At 50.7% G+C, this 20,721-nt stretch overlaps 8 protein-coding genes across 8 annotated transcripts; 3 read left to right on the forward strand and 5 right to left on the reverse strand.

Annotated features, from left to right (window-relative positions):
* Positions 1 to 481: 481 nt before the first annotated feature.
* Positions 482 to 2,141, forward strand: CPAR01_00895 (uncharacterized protein; the record flags this gene model as incomplete). The annotated part of the gene is made up of 2 exons (XM_060485185.1): positions 482 to 1,930; positions 1,992 to 2,141. The coding sequence occupies 2 exons, from the start codon at positions 482 to 484 to the stop codon at positions 2,139 to 2,141; spliced, it is 1,599 nt and encodes a 532-aa protein (XP_060356042.1).
* A 771-nt stretch (positions 2,142 to 2,912) lies between these two features.
* Positions 2,913 to 3,625, reverse strand: CPAR01_00896 (uncharacterized protein; the record flags this gene model as incomplete). The annotated part of the gene is made up of 2 exons (XM_060485186.1): positions 2,913 to 3,415; positions 3,514 to 3,625. 2 exons carry the CDS (start codon positions 3,623 to 3,625, stop codon positions 2,913 to 2,915), a joined length of 615 nt encoding a protein of 204 aa, XP_060356043.1.
* Positions 3,626 to 6,278: 2,653 nt separating this feature from the next.
* CPAR01_00897 (aminotransferase class-III) lies at positions 6,279 to 7,674 on the reverse strand (the record flags this gene model as incomplete). The annotated part of the gene is made up of 2 exons (XM_060485187.1): positions 6,279 to 7,301; positions 7,363 to 7,674. 2 exons carry the CDS (start codon positions 7,672 to 7,674, stop codon positions 6,279 to 6,281), a joined length of 1,335 nt encoding a protein of 444 aa, XP_060356044.1.
* Positions 7,675 to 8,017: 343 nt separating this feature from the next.
* Positions 8,018 to 9,622, reverse strand: CPAR01_00898 (FAD binding domain-containing protein; the record flags this gene model as incomplete). The annotated part of the gene is made up of 1 exon (XM_060485188.1): positions 8,018 to 9,622. One exon carries the CDS (start codon positions 9,620 to 9,622, stop codon positions 8,018 to 8,020), a length of 1,605 nt encoding a protein of 534 aa, XP_060356045.1.
* A 1,415-nt stretch (positions 9,623 to 11,037) lies between these two features.
* On the forward strand, positions 11,038 to 12,329 carry CPAR01_00899 (uncharacterized protein; the record flags this gene model as incomplete). The annotated part of the gene is made up of 2 exons (XM_060485189.1): positions 11,038 to 11,845; positions 11,896 to 12,329. The coding sequence occupies 2 exons, from the start codon at positions 11,038 to 11,040 to the stop codon at positions 12,327 to 12,329; spliced, it is 1,242 nt and encodes a 413-aa protein (XP_060356046.1).
* Positions 12,330 to 12,609: 280 nt separating this feature from the next.
* CPAR01_00900 (glycosyl hydrolase family 43 protein) lies at positions 12,610 to 14,191 on the reverse strand (the record flags this gene model as incomplete). Its single annotated transcript, XM_060485190.1, has 3 exons — positions 12,610 to 13,266; positions 13,318 to 13,482; positions 13,538 to 14,191. 3 exons carry the CDS (start codon positions 14,189 to 14,191, stop codon positions 12,610 to 12,612), a joined length of 1,476 nt encoding a protein of 491 aa, XP_060356047.1.
* Positions 14,192 to 16,960: 2,769 nt separating this feature from the next.
* On the forward strand, positions 16,961 to 17,373 carry CPAR01_00901 (uncharacterized protein; the record flags this gene model as incomplete). Its single annotated transcript, XM_060485191.1, has 2 exons — positions 16,961 to 17,238; positions 17,298 to 17,373. 2 exons carry the CDS (start codon positions 16,961 to 16,963, stop codon positions 17,371 to 17,373), a joined length of 354 nt encoding a protein of 117 aa, XP_060356048.1.
* A 513-nt stretch (positions 17,374 to 17,886) lies between these two features.
* Positions 17,887 to 20,346, reverse strand: CPAR01_00902 (heterokaryon incompatibility protein; the record flags this gene model as incomplete). Its single annotated transcript, XM_060485192.1, has 3 exons — positions 17,887 to 19,157; positions 19,227 to 19,943; positions 20,013 to 20,346. The coding sequence occupies 3 exons, from the start codon at positions 20,344 to 20,346 to the stop codon at positions 17,887 to 17,889; spliced, it is 2,322 nt and encodes a 773-aa protein (XP_060356049.1).
* Positions 20,347 to 20,721: the final 375 nt, after the last annotated feature.

Raw genomic sequence — 20,721 nt, forward strand, 5'->3', positions numbered from 1 at the left:
TTAAACTCACCTACCTTAGCCGGGCGCATTCACCTACTTGGGGCGGATGCGCCCAATGAGCATATTGATTGATGCACTCAGAGGCTGACCCTGCAGTATCACTGAAGCAGTCTAGCGTTTTTCCAGATCCCCGAGGTCCAAACAGGTCCAAACAGGTCCATAGGGGACTAACGAGGACCAAAGGGAACCGGACCAACGAGGACCAAAGGGAACCGGACCAACCAGGACCAACAAACCTGATGCCCAACCAAGCCGTGAAGAGTTCCTCCGTCGAAATGCTGTCTGTGGAGGAACAATCAACCAAGCCCGCCTTCCTTGCCAACATAATTGAAGAGGCCATGTTCTTTCTTGATCGCCTACTTATGAACGAGATAAGGCAACAGGTTTGTCCGCGACCAATACATTGTTTAGCCACTGCTTTGTTCAGGCAACACGAAAGACAACTTCGAGGCACCGGGTCTTGACTTCGAGCATACTAAAAATGGAGGCGGATCAACACAACATCCTGGCAGCGACCCCCGAAGCCCCGCGCTTACGCCGCGAAAGATTGAGCCGCTTCTTTGGCGACAAAGACGGACCCATCACTATTAGCGTGGAACCTCTTGATACCAGCGAGAGAAGACAACGAGCTCAAGCTGACATTGATGGGATTTTTGCAGGCCTTGCATACCTCGACAAGCGGCGGGATAGCCTGGACACTGCCGATACCAATCCGCAATCAGAACAGCCACTCAGAGAGAATTCTATTCTTAATGATATTGGCCACCAATTCGCAGGCCAATTCACGGTTTCCGCTTCGACAGGCCAAGTTCAACATCCACAACGCTCAACCGAGAATATTCGACAGGCATGGACGGACCTCCAAAGCTTACAGAAAGGATTGAAGACCCAGTACGAAAGACTTGAAGCGATAGCTTCTAAATCATCCTCTGAAACCGTCCAGAAGCTTCCAGGGATTTACGGCAATTCCAGAGGATTAGGGAAAATGGGCATTCTGGCACACCGAGATGCTTTGGACTTCGTTATCCCCGACACTCTTGCCGAGATCATCGCTTTCGCCTCATTTTCCGATGTGATCTCGGAAATCTTATTGCAACGAGACCGGATCGTTGTGACCAATCCCCTTTCTGATCTCCAGCAATGGGGAGGTTGTATCCCGAATATCAACAATCGGCAGGCTTTCATATCCGTAGCGCTGGAAATGTGGCCTTCAGACCATCCAAGAACAACGACAGCCGATGCGAAAAATGGCCACAGTGGTTCTAACCAGCTCTACTTTAGGTCGCCAGACACCACGAATACTGTGGACGAAACCTCTCACTTTCAAGAAACGTCGTACTGTCTCGAAGGTTTCAGCAGTTTCGGAGATGTACTCGCATCAGGCCCCTATGACACCCCCTCAGCCCCTGAGCCATCTGGTGTCGACCCAAGAGCGGTTGAATACTTTTCTATCGACTTTCCACTGGACGACGTTCCTATGGAAACTTTCTCGTCCATCAGCGGACCCCCTATATCCACGTCATGGCTATCTGCTGAACACGGCGCTGATCTCGGCCCCAAGATTGACATAGAAGGGTTCAACACCACCCTTCCAGATATCACCAGAGAGAGCAACCACGTGGATTGTAACATGCAATACACTTCAATGATTTCAGCTGTACTAGCATTCTCTCGAGATATTGGAGACTTCTTCTATCGACTGTCAGGCTGTGGCAAGACCGTGCACGGTGCCAGGCGAGGCTCCGCATACGCCAGTGAGAGATCAAAGGTCGAAAGGAGACTACGCAAAGAGATGCTTGATCCGATGAAGAAGTCCGGCACAGGAGACGAGGTTTGTTTGGCTTGGTTGTCAGTGGCCAAGAAGTTCGTTGTCCTGGGGAGCCTGGGGACTGTTGAAGATGTAAAGGAATATTTGGTCACCGTCTCTCGCGTAAGATCTGTTCTTGCTATTGGAAGTTTTCCCCAGATACAATTCTGACATATATATATAGGAGGTCAATGAGGCCGGCCGTGAGAATGAGAGGTTTCGTCAGTGGATCCACGATTTCTCCAGCGTCCGTCTCACAAGCATGAATGCCCCCAACCAATCGCACGGGGAGATAAGGCAAGGGCGGGCGAGGTCGGAAACACATGAAGGGTAAGGTTCTAGTCCCATTTGTCCGCCGTTTGAGGCTGCGTAACTGATAGATCGGAAACTGGAAATAGCCAGGTCCTTTCGAGACAAGTGCATAGATGCCAAGTTTCAAACTGCACTAAATCCTACGCGACGCTCTCTGGGCTTAGGAAGCACGATCAAGGATGCAATCAAGAGAACGTCTCGAAAATAGCATGTCCATATCCTGAATGCGAGTACGAGCACATCCGGCTAGACATAGTCAGGGGTCATTGGAAAAGGAAGCACAAGACGGAGAAGTTACACCCTGGTTTGGAACGCAGACGACGGGGTCCAACAATTAGAACAGCCCCTCGCCTTTGATCGAGATGGTAGAAGTTCAACGAGTATTATAGGCTGTAAGGCTCGGGAATGGTCAGCTTATTCATCTGGGAAAGGAAATCTTGGTAAATTGACATCTGCTGGGAAGGATGGCCGACTTTGAAGCTGAGTTTAGCTGGTAAGACTGGTAGGGAAGAGTCAATAAAGGAAACACTAGATAGGTGATATATGCATGCATTTAGATGAACGGTCTTCAAGGGGTTGTTCGGGGTCTGAATTTCAAAGTTCATGGTTGTTTCATTGTACAGAGACCTGATGCATGCGACTTAGTACAGAAGTACTGGTGGATCTTACTATGCCAAGATTGTGCCCTCGACAATGGTTACATGTAAAGTACAAAGAAAAAGATATTTCGTTGAACCTGACTTGCATATTTGCCTTTCCCAGAGCTTCCCAGAACTTGAGTTACGGGTGGGGCCTACTTGGTGTTGACAAAGTCCCAGCTGGTGACGGGGGCGTTCTGACCGGCGATAGTAGCCGTGGGACGGTCATAGAAGTACTGAACTGATGTTTCTCCAGCATCGCTGAGAATGCGAACGACAAAGTGGACGATGAGCTCTTTTCCAGCGTAGAAGCCCTTCACAATGAACGGAACTTTGAGGTCGAGCTCGGTGCCAGTCTTGGAGATGAAAGTAGCGCCCTCAACTCCAATCTTGGGGGTCGTAACACCGCCGCCGGTGACTCCGCTGTACCAGACCGTGGATTTGCCCGTGTAGTCCTCCTCGACCCAGAAGTTGAAGGCCCAGGAAGCGGCAGAGATCATGTTGCCGGCGACAACCTTGAAGGCCTTGCGAACGTGGGGAGAAGTGAAGACGCGCTTCTCGAGTGATGCCTCAATCTCATCGACGCTACGGACGGCGACGCTGTTGGTGACCTCAACGCTGACTGGGGCTTCGACACCCTCGGCCAGGAAGTTAACATCTGTAAAAAGGTCTCGAGATTAGCTTTGATTCCTTGACATATCTCTCCTGGAATCAGAAGACACTATTTGTGGAGAATGACTCGGAAGAGTATCTCACCTCGGGCCTCGATGGCGACACCAGTGTTGTCAATAGGGCTGGCGAATGCAGCGGAGGTAAGGGTGCTAGCTGCGAGAAGACTAGCATAGAAGAACTTCATAATGGGTGCCATTTTTAAGACTGAGCGATCGTTGATAGTTTTTTGGTTGTGGAAGAGGGAGCTGAAAAGAATGTGTGATGAGCTTGATAGCTAAAGTCATCCATAGGAAGTTGGCCATCTTTTTATAATTCCAAAGCGAGCTCAGTTGTTGTCAAGCTTTGCACTGAGGTCGGAGGCATCCATTACCTTCAGCCGTGAAGCTATCTTCATCTCATTGAGTTGACACTATCCCGGGCATCCCGTTAGTGACTTGGACGCTGAATATTCCGTGAAATCAGCTGAACAGCCCCATCAAGAACCGCCCAGCTCATCCGATCTCTCCGCTGTCAGAGGCGCAATGTCTCCATGCTGGCTCGTTCCCCCTCAAAGTTCAGTTGACACCACCACCACGTCCAATGTCGAAAAGCTTCGCGATGAGAACACTCAAATAAGCCTTCGATAGAAGCTAGCTGAAGGGTGATAGAAAGCTTGTCATGAGAGCATGCTTCGAAGTGAATCAATCCAGCGGTAAAGAAACGACGGTTGAGAAATCACCTACAGGCGTAAAAGGTTTCCATAGAAGCCGAAGAACCTAGGAGCACTAACCTTCAAAGTACTAGCAACCAGTAGATTTAGGTTGGCTACATGTAAGTTAGCGGATTCGTCATTCGGGCCTGTTACGAGAACCGCCGAAATGCTGCACACGTGAAGTACCCGAGGTCTCCTGACTCCTCTGCAATATTGAGACTTAGTAAGCGGTCAGCTCGCGCATGCATTGTTCATAGGAAGTATAGATGCCTTAGAATAATACAACAAGGACCAGCAAAAACTGCGTCACCGAATGATCAAACATGGTACACAAAGACAGAAGCCAATAATGTCGGCTTGACGTGTATCGCTAGTCGTAGTTACTTTGGAGCTCATAAAGTAAAGTAGGGTTCTAAGCTGCAAGGGACTGCCGACTGATCCCGCATAACTGGGATCTTGTTGCGAGCGCATCAGAGTGCCGAACCTCACGTTGGGTGTCTCAACTTGGGATACGAGTCCGAAGGAATCGTATCTTTGTGCTTCCGTTCATCCTCGCTCTACCCCTGCCACCTGATCATTGAGATTACTGGTCTGAGGGACAACCGAAAATTTCCGCAATTGATTTCGCATACGAGTATTCAAAAAAACCTACACGAGCACGGAACTTCTGTTGAAAGCGCGACATCAAATGTCTACGAACGTGGTCGAACCGTGAGCTAGCTGCTAAGCCATCGAAACTTTGGTAACTAGCCCCTTTGGCTGCGGGCTCAAATCCACCCCAAAAACACGAGTCTGTTTCATTCTATGTTACCCCCGGTGATCTGAATTGAAGTCCCGGTTGTGTGAGAAGCTCCCAGTGGAGCTATCAAAAAGGGGAAAGGATTTGGTCCCAATGGTGCAGTCAAGACGATGGAGTAACGTGATCTATTGATGTAATAGCAGGGCCCAAAGTATCGCATTCTGCTTTTCAATTTCTATTCGCTCAAAATCGTCTTACTAACAGATGGAAACTCATCAAGCCGCCATCTGAGGTTCGATTTCGTGCCAGTTGAGGCAAGGGCTCTGAAGTTGTCCGCCCTGAGTACTCGGCAGGCTTTCTCACCTTAGGATCAATTCTGGCAGCACAGGGTTTAATCGAAATCATCTATGCATGCACTGTGAAAGTCCTTGAACCTCAATTACAAGTGCGCATAATGTGGACCTGGCACGACCGCGACACAAACACCGGACCGAAAAAAGAGCAGTTCCGCAACCTCATTTCGCGATTTGCCTCTAATAAGTGCTGTAGCACAGAAACTCGCCGGTTCACGGACTCAGCGTCATCTTTTGTTCATTGGAGCATTGCCTTGGCGTGCCCAATGTCAATAGGTACTAACTTTATCTACTTCAATTACGAAACTCACTGAAAGCTAAGAGCTTCGAGGCTGCAATAATTCAAGCGAAAACAATTTCTTCGTCGCCGAGTTATCATTACTTGAACAGGACATGAAATTGAAGCCTGGCAAATGATGGCGCTAGCGGTAGGTACAGATGCAATTTTAGCTTTCTCTGAGCCCAATTAAGTTCAGGGCAAAATTGAGCCGTGCTCAGCCGCCAGCTGACATGGGCTCTCTCCCATGGACTGCCTTGAGCGCTGGTCAGTTCAAAAAGCAATGCATAGCGGACCGAACACCATACCACCGAGCAAAAGTTATTCCTTGCGGCCAGTGTGGATTGAACACACGACCTTCAGATTCAGTGATTGAAGTTGACTTCAGTCTGACGCTCTCCCAACTGAGCTATGTCCGCCGCTGGATGTTGTTGACGGTGAAAGAGGCAGTAGCAGCCATGAATCGTGATTTAGGGTTCCAGGCCCTGCGGGTCCAGGTCAGATGTATCCCGGCACGGCAGCCGAAGACCTCATGCACGCGGGACAACCCAGGCCGCCTACAGTAAGCCAGCCGGTTGGGTCTTGAATTAGCTGAGGTACACAAAGGCTGATGAGTACTAAGCTCAACTCACTTGAAGAACTCAGGATTGGCTTTTACCAAGACGAATATATAGTTCTTCTTCCAGACTTGATGGATCGCGGTCATTTCATGATGTCAAGACCCGAGACGAAATGCCCGGTGCCAATGCAACATAAGAGAATCCGTTCTTTTCAACGGCTTTTAATTTCTCATACTACGGGGATCGTCTTCTCTCGTTGGTCCAAAACATAGCCGAAAGCCTCATCCAGTATCCTCAAACCTTCCTCGATCTCATCCGCGTCCACAGTCACAGGAGGTGCCAGCCGGAAAACACCGCCCATACCCGGCAGATTAACAACATTACACGACAGTCCCAAGAACATCGCCCTATCGGACACGGCCTGACCAAGATCTGATCCAGGTGCCTTCGTCTTAGCATCAGAAATAATCTCGATACCCTGAAGCAGGCCGCGTCCGCGGACATCGCCGATGCACCAGTACTTCTCCTGGAGCTTCAAGAGACCGGCCCGAAGTTGTTCTCCGCGATCAGTAGCGCGCTGGCAAATGTTGTCTCGCTCCACAATCTCGAGGACTTTGTTGCCAACTGCTGCTGTAAGGGGGTCGTTGAGATGCGTCGTCAGCCAGAGGAAGCCGGCGTCTTTGCACCCTTGCGCGACCGCGGCTGTCGTACTGACAGATGCCAGAGGTAGGCCGCATCCCAAAGTCTTGGACAAGCAAAGAATGTCTGGGACGGTATTGTCGTGCTCAAACGCGAACATTTGGCCAGTACGGCCTACGCCTGTCTGCGCCTCGTCGAGAATAAGCAACATGCCACGCTTCTTGCACTCCTCGCCCAGACGCTTGAGATACCCCTTGGGCAGGTCAAGGATTCCGCCGGTGGAGAGGATGGGCTCCATAATGAACGCAGCCAGAGAACCAACGCTCTGCCTATCAATCATAGACCAACCAAAGTCCATCTCCCTCTCCCAGTCATAAGCACCATCGGCAGTGCGGAAGATGGAACGGTAGGCATATGGTGCGGGGAATGCGAGTTGGCCCGGCATTGCGGGGCCGCCGTTCTTTCGGCCGGCGGAATAGGTTGCGGAGCCGGAACCTGAAGTGAGGCCGTGATAACTTGCCGACATGGCGACGATTTCAAATTTGCCGGTGTGGAGCTTTGCCATCTTGATGGCGGCTTCTGTGGTTTCTGAACCAGTGTTGAGGAAGAAGGACTTTGGGCGGATCTTAGTCAATATGATCCAGACAGACTGAGCACCGTGGCAGGGGCGTTACCTTTTCCAAAGGGGCGGGCAGCAGCTTGCCCAATCTCTCAGCGAGATCAGCAACTGGTTGAGTGATCATGTTACTGAGCAGATGGTCGAGCTCAGCGACATATTTCTGAACGACCTCCACGATTTCCGGATGTGAGTGGCCCAGCAGAGAGCTCATTTGACCAGACGTGAAGTCCAAGATTTGGCGACCTTCAGCATCGTAAAGCTTCGTGCCCTTAGCTTTTGTGATGATAACGGGAGAGTAAGGGACGCCCGTTGACATCAGATACTTGTTGGTCTTCGCCCAGAAGGCGGTCGTGCTCTCAGTAGCCATGATAAATGATTGATTGAAAGATAACAATGCTCGTTAGAATAGAAAGAGATCGCCGACGATGGTTCACCTCATTTGCGTCTAGATCTTGCAGGACCGTGAGTATTTATCTGGGATGATAACAACATGTGTGAGTTTACCGCGGGTAGCGGGGCTGAGGGGCATCTCAGCTTGCCCGAGGGCGACATCTTTCCCGCGGAGCATATTAACAGTCCCGCCTGTTCTTGAGCACAAGCCTCTCAATTCTGTCCAGTTTTCCGAGGAAGTTGGCTACTGTAAGACTCTCAATGGTTATTACATGTATTGATGCGGAAATTGCGACAGTGTGCATTTCAGGCTGGCAAGCCTAAACATCGGCCTGCCTATTCTTCATCCATGTTTCAAGCTCGCCAATTCTATCAAGTAACCCAATGTGTTCCACATAAGCATCCGGACGAACGTAGACGTATCCGGGGTTGTCAAACCCATACAACTTATGCAAGCTCCCGTTTTCGTCAAAATATCCCACATCTTCTTGACTGGAGATGATATGGAAATCAACAAGTCCGCATTCAGGTGCAGAAGCGTTCAGCTCCTTCTCGGATGCGAAGTTCTCACCCAATCCAGTAAATAAAAGGAGTTGATAGTCCAAAGAACGAAAGATATCATGCAGCTTCACCTGCCCGTCCGGGCCTATCAAGGTACCGTTTGGCGCTCTATCCCCTCCGCGCACTGGACCGGTGAAGCCGCTGCCAGTAGCCACAATGTCGCTCTTTCTATAGCGGATGTGGAGTTGGGATGAGAATCTGTAAGCCATCTTCCAGCGATCAGAGTCTTTGAATATGAAAGGTTGGACAATCGGCCCGAGGTAGTTGCGAAGGAAGGTGGCAACAAAGTTCTGCGATGTCATGACCGTAAATATGCGGTCGGTCCTAGCGAGAACTGTCTTTCCGACCGGTGACCTCTCGTTGTTATACGTATCGAGAAATTCGGGGTCCCTTCTGCGTTTCAGGACTTCCGCTAGTTTCCAGCCTAGGTTGATCGAATCCTGTATGCCAGTATTCATGCCCTGGCCGCCAGCAGGGCTATGAACGTGAGCTGAATCACCTGCCAAGAACAGACGTCCATCCCGATAACTGTTGACGCCACGGTTGGACAAGTGAAATTTGCTGAGCCATATCGGATCGAAGAGCTCTCCTTGGCCTGGTGCCATCTTGTCGAGCTGGTCTTGAAAGTCCTGGAGTGTTGGGTCTCTTTTTGTCTTTCCGAGCCAGCTGCTCCCGGCAAGACGAATAACATCGTCGTCAAGCGGAATGACAATGAGTGAGCCCTGGCCGAGCATGAACATCGCCTTGCCTGCTTGTGGTTGTTTCCACTTGACGTGACAGTCGCAAAGGAGGAACTCTTGCGGATATTCTGCGCCCTTGAATTGGAACTCCGTGCCAGCTTCCCGAACAGTGCTGTTTGATCCGTCAGCTCCGACGACATATTTGCAACGGAGACGTTCGACTTTCGATCCCTTCTTGAGTGTCACCGAAACTCCGGTCTCATCCTGGGTAATTGATTGTGCCGTACTTCCACGTTCAGGGAGAACCTCGGAAACCTCCTCCAGGCGTTTGCTCAAGAAGCGTTCCGTCTCGGCTTGTGACGCCAACAAGGGGCGAGGAAAGTCTGTTCCGTACTCCCGCGCAATTCCATCGGAGCTGCCGAAGGTGATGTCAAGGACGGGTTTCTGGTTGATCCATGTCGCGATACCAGTCGGTTGTCGTGCCCGTGAGATGAGTTCCTGGACGTCTCCGTAACGATAGAGTAACTCCTGTGTCCGAGGTTGCACCACGAGTGCTCTTGATTTATCAGATACCTCCTCCCTCGATTCCACGATCCGGAAGTCGACCTTTCTCGCGGCTAACTCGATGGCTAACGTTAAGCCTGTTGGACCTGCCCCAACGATGAGGACGTCGACTTCTGACATACTGAAGTGCCAAGATTCAGATGAGCAATGGGATCAATCAGTGTATGTCTCGCACGATTACAATATGAATTGAATGCAAGATAGGTTCTGCAGACTGGAATCAAAACAGCTTACCTGGATTCTTTGCTTAGACTGTGATGACGTTATGGATGACGCAGGTCTCAGTCTGTGGCTTTCAACTAAGGCTCTCAATTTGGCCAACTGTGAACACTCAGACAGCAGCAGCGCAGTTTGAAACGGCCCTAGTGCATTCATCTGGCGAAAACTCCAACAGTAATTTGTTCCATTCAATTTCACTGGACTCCGGATTTTCATCATTAACAGTAGTTTTGATTCGCTCGCTGAAGTTTGTCGTGTCTGAATGAGTTGATACTCTCTCCAAGAGTCCCATCCATAAAATAACTTAGGTAACAAATGGTAGTTGCACGTTGGAAACACCTGCACCACCTCCGATATCCGGATGGAAAGTTTTAACATACTCCTCTGCTAAACCGTAGGCGTGCTCGAGACCAGCACCTTCAATCAACGATAGCGGAGAATAAGGACGCAAAGTAGGACATTCAGCGACAGATCAATGAGCCATTTATTCACAGAAGTCCATGAACAGTCTTGTGTTATGTGAAACTAAATAGAGGAAGCATCCAGGGCCCCAGAATCGCAAGTCAAGTTGCTTTGGGCATCAATGTCCATGCCGAATCAGGGCGATTACGGCACGCAATGTTGGTTGGACTGGGACATGCACGCCGCTGCGTCCAAATTCACAGCTATGCATCTATCAGTCCACCCAGCCTTCATCTAGAAGCAATGGCATGGCCGTCTGAAGTTTGTATTGGTCTATTGGCTGTCGATGCTGCAAGCTGTTGCCGCTACGTACCTGATTTGCTCAACTACTGCCGGAGGCCGTCAGTTTACTCCACATACACACACACTTGCAAGTTGCCTTGCCCAACAGATGAGCCAACAATGGGAGTAGCGAGATACAAAACGAGAGGGCTTTCTCGTCCGAAAGATATTGGAAGTTATCCAGACTCAACCGTTTCAACTTCATTCCTACATCATCTTAATATGTCTGAGGCGACTTTCCATCAAATTGACCCCAATGGGGACGTCGTTTTGATCCTTCGCCACCCTAGTGCTCCATTTGCGGTCTGGGATGCAGATTTGTCATTTGAGAAAAATAGTGTCAAAGACTAGTACGGGAACATATTGTCTCGAATATCTTACTTCTCTGGTGATTCTGACTCGCTTTTAGTAGCTTAACACGCCCTGACACCTCATCTAAGTGGTTGCGGGCAGCCTGCAGCAAAGATGCCCCGACGAATCTGGAATTTCAACTGCCCCCAGCGATCCCCTCAACGAGCGGAGACTTTCCCACCGATACCGACAGTGGGGGGAAGAAGAAGGGAAAAAAGAAAATGATGATGACGAAGAAGATGATGAAGAAAGCTAAGGCGAGAGCCAGGCTCGGTTCAGTCGAATCAGTAGAGGCGGCAGGGGCATACGGAGAACCAGTAGCGGAGGTTCACCATGAGCCAGTGGCCGAAACATACGAAGAAACAGAGCCAGCTGTCGAAACATACGGCGAACCAGCACCAGTGGCCGAAGTATACGGCGACCCAGCACCAACGGCCGAAGTATACGAAGAACCAGAGCCACCGGCCGAGGCATACGAAGAACAAGAGCCACCGGCTGAGGCATACGAAGAACAAGAGCCAGAGGTATACCATGAGTCAGGTCAAGACCAACCTGAAGAGCAGGTTGTGAAGTTCCTTGTATCGTCGAGACACCTAGCATTAGCATCGAGGTACTTCTTCGCTAAGCTCTCTGGCCCGTGGATGGAAGCTTCAGTCAAGCATATTGATGGCTGCTATCACATGGACGCATCCGATTGGGACTCCGATGCGCTCCTAATACTAATGCAAGTCATTCATGGAAAGACCAGAAGTGTGCCCCGCCGCATGAACCTCGAGATGTTGGCGAAGCTGGCGGTCCTTGTGGACTACTATGATTGCCACGAAGTCATTGAGGTTTACTGCCCTGTGTGGATTGAGTCTTTGAGAGACACACTGCCAGCTGAATACGGCAGAGACGTGATTCTCTGGCTCCTCATATCGTGTGTCTTTGAGCAAGATGGCATCTTCCAACAAATGACACAAGTGGCGGTATCGAAGAGCGACGACCCTATCCGAACCATGGAACTTCCAATCCCCTCAACCGTAGTTGGTAAGTATCTCACTTTCGCTCCATTTTACCTCTTACTGATCGCACCGAAGATATGATAGACTGGCGGAGACAAGTCGCAGTCGAGTTTATGTTGGAAGTGCTTCAGAAACTCCTTCGTGCATTCCGAAACGAAACAGCTGGTTGCAGCTTTGAATGCAGCAGTATCCTCTTAGGAGCTCTCACAAAAGAAATGGACAAGCACAGACTACTCGATCCTAAGCCCGCTAGTCCTTACTCGGGATACTCCATTGCTGGCACGGAGAAGACCATACGTAACTTCCGCTCTCCACAGTGGAGTAGCGAGTTCAACTATTACTCGACAAAGCATCGATGCACTCTTGTTAGCATGATAGATTGTCATCTCAATGGCGAGTTCGACAAGAGCATACAGGGCTTCGAGCTTTCCGAAATTCTTTGGAAAGGGAAGAGCGGGAAGAAGAGGCGTGAACAGTACAAAGCGACACTATTTGCTCAGTTGCAATAGAGGAGGGCCATCAGCCCAGAGTTAAACATGATCCCCGATGCTTGCCTATCGTTTGAAAGACCGTCCTCCCAATCAATGAATCTTCTTACCATTCATTTTGTTCGCCCTACTGCAGCAGTCTATTTTGCCTAAAACCTCGAAACAGCGCATTCAGACGCTCCTGACGATCAACGGATTCGATAGGGATATTGAGCACATTTCGCTTTGACAGAACTCAATTGTTGAAGTATCTCCCAAACTAATGATTATGTAGTGCAAGTGATGCTGTGTAACACTTCATCTATATGCCTGGCACTACCAGCTGATCAACATCCGGCCCCCATCCTTCGGACCTGGAAAAAGTGACTGTATTTTCTCCTTCCTTGAGGTTCACATGGATCGCGCTGCTCCCAGTAGTGGACAGATGTGAAGTCGCAAGGAACGCAACCGACTGCTCTTCACCGTTCACAGAAACCGCAGCATGCCTTGAGGAAGTATCGCCGTTCTTGTGGTTGACGATGAGAGTAACCTGATCTGATGTAGCCACGGTAAAATTGAAAGTAGCAGTACCATCTTCGTCACCGCCTAGGTATCCGGCAGCGGAAGAGCCACTGCACTGCGAACAGTCGACGATGCGAGCACCGTTCGAAAGCGCGGCAGTCTCGCCCTCGATCTCAGATGTAATTGTGCTCTCGGACCAGGTACCTGCAGCGGTGTCGAGATTCCAGGAATCATGCCAGTTGAGAGTCACGGTAGTTCCATCAAATTGAAGGGGCAACCAGATGTAGGTGCTCGCTGCCAAGTTCGTTGAGTGCCATCTGTCGCCCATGTAGATGGCCTTGTCGGTGCCAAGAGGGAGAACAAAGCTGACTTGGCTGCTGTAAGTCTTTGAGCCGACGGGTGCGAACTCTGTCCAGTTAGACCAAGGTCCGGAGAGCGACGTAGCGTAGCTGTAGACCTGCGAAGGAGTCAATAAAACTCACTCAAAAACCAGTCAATGCAGTCTTACGTTGTCGTTGGGGTTCCATCCCGTGAGGTGAGAGCCGAAGATGAAGTAGGTGCCATCGCGCTTGACAAGCGCGGGTGACTCGGCGAAGTACTCCCAGCCAAATGTCACTTCAGCAACATCGAGGTAGTCGTCCGTGAGCTTGATGATGCGGGTACCATACTCGCGCTGTCGGATGGTTAGACTGACTCTTCTAGCAACAAAAGATGGACTTCAGACTTACATCCTCGCTCAACAAGTAGGCGCTTCCGTCATCGTCCTTGAAGATGCCGATATCGCGGCTCTGGAAATCGAACGGGCGGAAGCTGCGGATATACTCGTACTGTCCACAGACACTATCACCTGTTGCAACACCGACTTTGGCATCCTTGTAGTCGGAAGAGTCGATGTGGAGGTGCAGGACGTATTTCCCAGTGGCATCGTTCTTGGTGACCTTGGGTCGCTCAATGATGCGGTTGGGACCGAGGTCACCGGCTTCCTCGGTTCGAGTCAAGAGGCGTCCCTGGAAGCTCCACTCGATCAAGTTTGTGGAAGAGTAGCAGTTGACTGCTTGGAATGCAGCACCGTCTGTCTTCTCCTCGCCAATCATGTAGTAAACACCATTTTCCTCACTACTCCATGTTAGCTGTCTCATACTCTCAAAGCATTGCCATATTTCAACAAGCGCGAGGGCTGAGTTCAACTTACATGATACCTGCGCCATGAGCTTGGACATGCTCTCCAGTGTTCGTCTGTGGTTAGGCGAGTCAGAATAAGCTTCTTCGAGCGACTGGGGTCCACTCACGGCAGTCCATGTTGCCCCTGGAACAACACTCAGGGCAGCGTTTACGCCGCCCACGGTGAGGACGGCGGCCAAAGCAAGTGGTGAGGCACGCATCGCGACTCTGAGTCTCAATGAAGCTACTTGCTGGAGTATGAAGAATAGAGATGCGAACTTGAAGTTGTTCAAGCATCGTGCCAAAGTTGCGCGGCATTCACGATGTTTGTATACACGCTCAAGGTCCAATGCCAATGTCTTGGCAACTTACATGTCAGAACAGATTACGTAGTTGCCCAGCCATTGGGAATTTCTCTGGTTGTTGCGCATATAGAAACACTGGTTCGGGTCAGTATGAAGCGAATGAGCAGTATTTCCAGGTTATACAGCGTCACATTCGACAGGTTGAATTCGGTTAGCCTTCCAATCAAACAACCACTGTGGGGATCTCGGAGCCGAGCATAGCGTCTTTCCCCAGCTTCTTCATCACACTGTAACGGTGATTGTCGATGGGAACCTCCACAGTGACCCCGCATCCAAGGCGGGAAAACCTGCTGATCATCAGGTTCAAGCGATTGCTCAACGCGGTGATCGACAGGGCCAAGACCACGGGCATCGGTTGAGGGGAACGCCGCGACCAGTCCGCGTGATGCAGTTCATTGTATTGATATTTTAATAGTCGAATGCCAAGTAAACTCAGCTTCGTATGGCTGAATGGCTGGAGGCTGGGGGACCACTGGCTGTGCATCTTTTCTTGCCCCACGAGATGCATCGTCTACAATAGTGTTCAACTTGCCCAATGCAGGTTGATTGAAGTCGTTGAGATGGTAACGGGCTTCTCCGTCGACTCAATGTTAGGAAATGTCTCTGAAACCGAAGCCGTAACTCAAGCCCCATCACCTGTTAACCTCTCACAGCCTCTAATCAACATGATCGTCTTTGACTGACTGCAAGGCTCAAAACGACTTCAACAAGCTGCAATTAGCTATTAGATCAGGGGATCTTCTAAGCAACCTTATAATCTGGCAGCTTCGAACAGTTGACCATCACAACGTGCATACTTCAGTCACAGGCCCCACTGAGGTTCAGCATAGGTAAGTTGCAGCCATCGTCGGTAGATAACTTCGCTTCGACTTATTACAACATCGACTTGAGGTCCTTGGGATTCCATAAAGATGCTAAATGATAGTGAGAGAGATGGAGAATTGAAGAGAGAAACGTATAAAATCAAAAAGCGTATTCTTGGAACACAAGATCCAGGCGGCCAGGCCAGTGAGCACTTGAAGCATAACTTACGGCACGCTACGTCCTTTGAAGTCGAAATGAGCATGTGAGTTCCATTCAGTTTAGAGCAACCATTAGGACTCGCTATCATTGGATATCATGTGATTGACTCGCAAGATAATCCAACTTATTCCGTCTACTTCGATCGGCGTGAACATGAGTGCCGACTTCGAGGGTAGAAACGCATCATTCCATCACAGAAGTCACTCCTCACCAGGAGTGGGGATATGTCCCGACCTCTTGTGCTCGCAGCCAAAAAAACATCGCATCTTCGGGCAACCGGATAACATGAGTTTGTGCTTGCATGATTGGGAAGGGGTCCACAAGGCCTGAACGAGAAGCGTGCGATGAAAGCTCGTCTGTAAGTGTCCGATGATTCAAAACAACCAGAGGATTACCGATCTCAGAGTCCAGTCAGAGTGAGGCTGCAACAGGCCGGCGAAGTGGCTTCTCAATCTGGATCTTCCTCGGCATGCAGGTACTAGGGGTTTTAGACTGAGCTAGCCATCCGAACAGTCGCTCGCTGGGCTATGACGACTCTCCCAGGTACCCGGAAACGTTGATCGACGATGACGAGGTTCCATCACATTCGATACGATGAAGCTCTAGACCAGCCGATGTAAATAAGGTCCTCTGGTATCTTGCCAGGGGTGAGATAGCCCTAGGCCACCAATCAAAACCCCGATCGAACGTGATCTCCTGACTTGATGATGCTTGAATCTTCCAAAGACGGGGAACTTTCGACTGAAAATCTAGATGGTGCAATTAAAAGTTCAAGACGACAGCCTTCACATGTTGCTCCGGGCCTCGTAAAATCCTCCGAGGTTCTTTCCCAGCGAGGTGGAACCCTGATATCATTACCATATTTTTGACAATCTCATCCTGGTTTACATGTCAATCATTCGGCATCTCATCCGAAGTAAGACACACAGACACGTCACTTATACCAAACTCGCCCAAGGCCACCACTAAGTCACCGTCGATTTCCTGGCCTTGGCGCCTTGCGGCTGCTCCCTTTGCGTATTCGGATTGTTTGGTCGTCCGATGTTATATGGGTAAAGACCGTACAGACCATCCCTGCTCTCCTACTAAATTCACAACGGCCAACGGGCCCTTTAAAGTCTAAATCCGTGCCCCACGGCCTAAAGCGGATGCTTAATGCGAGAGCATGAATGGACGTCATCCACTGGCGTTCCAGGGACTGATCAAAATAGGCTTCGAGGTGCATGTGGGCCGTTGGGTGTTGATTGAACTCTGAGGTAATGTCCATCGTGACATGGTATGACGGGATCGCATTCGCAGAACCAAGGAGAAGTCAGAAAGGGGCTTTCATCATTACCAGAATCTTTATAAATCGAGTGTAAACTCCCCTTCACAGCTTGAGCGTTGATCAGCGTCAAATACTGTCTACCACATCCACAACAAACAAAACCCAGAAGACACTACTCAAACCACAGCTTCAATTCCGAATCCGCACGCGCAATCAAGCCAACCACTCACGACTACAGACATTCAATATCACAGAGTCGAGCCAAAACTATCAACTTAGCCAAGCTCAAAACGCCTTCCACAGCAAGACCCTAACAATCTCACACAACTTTCAACATGCGTTTCTCAACAGTTACCACTCTCCTTGCCGCCACACTCGTCGTCGCCGCACCAGCGCCAGCCGACCTACAAGCCGACGGCGGTAAGGACAAAGGAGGCAAGAAGGAGGGAGGTGCTATTGCCTCCTGCGAGGTACAAACCGCCGCGGACCACGTCAAGTGTATCGACGCCTGCGGAGCCGCCAAAACGTCCCTGTTGAGAAGAGCAGACCAGGGCCTCGGAGGCAAGGGCGACAAAGGCAAGGGCGGCAAGGATAAGGGGTGTATCATGGATTGGTAAGTTTACAGAATGGCTTGGACCAGTTCCTCGAGGGCTTTGACTAATGTTTTTGCAGCACCTCCAAGGCTGTGGCAGGCTACACTGGTTGTGCGGGTGTTGGTCCTGGACCTGCTCCTACCAAGCCCAACTGAGGAACAAGGGGAGGTTGGTAGGACCGGCTATTGAGTTTCTGATGTGTTTGTGAGCGTTTTTCACAGCGTTTTGATAGCGTTGGTATTTAGCTCCGTGTTATAGCGAGGGGAACCATTACAGCCTGGAATAAATGATGACGACATGACAGAGGTTGCACAATAGCTCAAATTGAGGTGAACTGCAGGATTTGTCATATTGTGTCCAACCATAAGGTATGTGAAGTACCGCCTACCTAGTTAAACTATGCGTAAGTAGCCAAGGAGCCATGTTCACTAAATGATGCCTGTAGACCATTTCTAGCCTGGCAACTGTCATTGCCTTAGCATGCAGAGGCTGTTCCCCATAGCAGTTCTATCAGCCACCCATCCTATGTCACTTGATCACATCTGACGGCCGTTGCAAGTCACCCTCTATTCACCTTAAGCGCCCATCGATGATCGCAATGTACTTGAAGCTTCAAAGGTTGTCATCGTTGATTCCATAAGACCCTCGGTGGATACAGACCCAGGTTCCTATTCAAGCCAAATCTTCTCACCATCCTCAGCCTGGAGCTCATCCTCCAACATCATCCCACCACTCCCACAAGCCTGCCGCAAACAAGCCCAACTCTCTCTCTTCACCTGCCGAAACGCAACAGCGCCAATCCGCTTATACCGTCCTTCCCCAACCCTCTCCACAAGAATCCCCGTCCCGGAGTAATTGACTTCGGCAATATCCTCGTCTTCGACATATCCATCATCCAGGAACCAATGACCCCATTTATTCTGCAGCAACTTTGACGCAGCGAGCAAGAGCATCTCGTAAGACCTGCTGTTCTCTGTGGGCTGGATGTCGGGATAGGCCTCGATGAGCGCGTCGCTCTGGTTCAGTCCCGGGAACGTGAACGTCCAGTGGCCTGCCCCAGATGCCTCGAGTGTCCCCCGGCACAAATGCGCCTGAATACGTAGGGAAGCAGATAGAAGCTCCGAGGGCTTATCCATAGCAAATTCCCTCTTCGTTTCCGGCTGCGTCGCCACCTTCGGCGTCCCGTCCTTCCCAACCTCTTCTTCCGCGATATCCTCAACAATGGGAGTAATCGTAGTAACACCACTCACCCTAGCCTTCTCGGACACCCTCTCCGAAGCCCGATTCAGCTTCCTCGTCATATTCACAACCTCTTCCCGCCACACCGTCGAATGCTCCCCCTCAAACCTCCCAAAAAGCGGCTTCTTGATTTGAAACCTCGCGTTCCCACCCCCATGGTCGCAAGCAGTGTAAAATCTAGGCAACCTCGGCACCCTACCCGCAACCTCCACCTCCCCCTTCAATGAAGTCCACGACCAACTCGGATTCCCGACCGCCTGACCCCCAGGAACCACGACCTTCTCCTTCTCACCGTACCTCTCCGCGGTAGAACAGTCAACCACCCGCCACGCAAGCTGTTCAGCGAGATTAATCCCCCACAACCCTGCAGCGTACTCCTCGCCCAGCGCGTCCCGCAGGAGTTTCGCGATACCCCACAGCGCGGCGAGTTTATCCTTGCCGTAGGTGAGGTCGCAGCTCGTGTAAGCCGCCACTGCGCTCTTCCAGAACTCTTCGAGTGAGTCCTCGGCTGTGCCGGCGAGGGGCCGGACGGAGAGGGCGGAGGATTGCAGTCGTTCGCGCCAGTGTCTGTCGGTGGCGGATTTGGTATCGAGGGGTGGGGCCAAGCCATCGGGGAGGGATTCGGTTGCGGTGAGGGTTGCACAGTCCCAGAAGAGTTGGGTTGAAGTGAATTGAAGCAGACGGGGGGAGAGCATGCGTTCTGCTTAGCGTGTTAGTATACCGGCTGGAGATGATGACGAGGGCGAAGATAGGAGATGGAGATACTGACCTTGAAATACCCAGCCGCGAGTGTACAGATGACACCCCAAGAGATCTCGGTCCCATAAATCCGCAGGCAAAATCCACCATACCTTATCCCCGAACGTCACGGATGGTTCTTGGCTCTCGTACCTCACAGGCACCACCTCCGCCGTCCTCTCCCTAAACAACCCACGCGTATGATCCTTTGAGTCTGCCGCCGCGAGGTTACACCATGAGTTGCGGTAGACTTTATGCATAAGCGGCGCCTCATGGTTCCAGTCTTCGCCGTGCTGCTGTCCCTGGATGATACAAAGCGAGTCAATCCAGATGTACCTCATCCCCAGCGTGCGAACAACGCGCACCGCGTCGGCAAAGTTCGCGTTACTGGCCTCGAGTTCTGCCCAGGGGATGCCGTTAGTGGTGTACTCGTCGACATTCGTTTCTGTGAGGCGGATGAAGGATCCTGTGCCCCAGCAGTGGGAGAGGGTCATGTAGGGGCCGGTGATGGGTTCTTTTGCGGTATCGATCACGCGGATGTGAGAAGGTGGGGTTGCGTCGTTGGTGTTGGTATTTGCTGGACCGGCGTCGAGAACACGGGTTGGAGTGAAGGACTTGATGCTATGGCTTCGGATGCATTTTGGGTGGTTGGCGATGCACTCTTGCATCCAGTCTATCATCTGGGCTTTAGATGCATCCGAGTCTGTTCGGTTTCCGAGTTCGTGCTGCTCGGGAATATTCCCCAAGTCTACGAGGGGGTGAGTATGTGCATGAACTCTTGAATGCAAATGTGGAATCTGCGATGAGAGTGACCAACCTTCTTCGGGGAAGAGATAAAATGTGACTTCTGGCAGATCTTCGCTCTTCACATCCCCGCAAGCGCGGCCTGGCACCGGTCGAAATGTGACAGAGACATGGCTCTTTGTCTCACGGATCTGAGCGACCTGCCGCATGTTCCATCGAAAGAGGGATTTGGCCTTGAGGTTATGGTCAAACCAAGGATTGATCTCACCGAGGCCTTCAGCCAGCCTCTTGCAAAAGACGCATTGAGATCGCAGTGATTCCTTGAATGAGTCGGAGTCTTGGTGGTGATAGTCCCATAGTTTCCCAGACTCAAGGACTGTAGTCCGGCAAAATTTACAGATGATCATTGTTGGTGCAGATTGAAATGTGGACTCTCATTTCTGACTCTCATTTCATGAGATGTAAATCTACGAGGCTGAGATTGAGAATGAGCTGTCCCGATGCTTGAGTGAGATTTTGGGCTGAGATGAGCAGGCAGCCATCATTCTGAAAGTGGTGGGGTCATTGACCAGCACGCAGACAGGGGTCATGATTGGATGCTGGATGCTGTGAGTGAGTGCGCGCATCAAACCAGAGATGAAATAGGGCTTGAAGTGAGAATTGACGATGAGATGAGTGCAATTGAAGTGACTGTGTTCCGGGTGCAACACGCGTCCGGATAAGTTTCATTATTACTGGCTTGGCTCATATTAGTGAGTAGAGGCCTAACTGGTTTACCTCAA

This window comes from Colletotrichum paranaense (genome assembly GCF_030867605.1).
Source record: "Colletotrichum paranaense strain IMI 384185 chromosome Unknown Scaffold_1.1, whole genome shotgun sequence".
Lineage (NCBI taxonomy): Eukaryota > Fungi > Ascomycota > Sordariomycetes > Glomerellales > Glomerellaceae > Colletotrichum > Colletotrichum paranaense.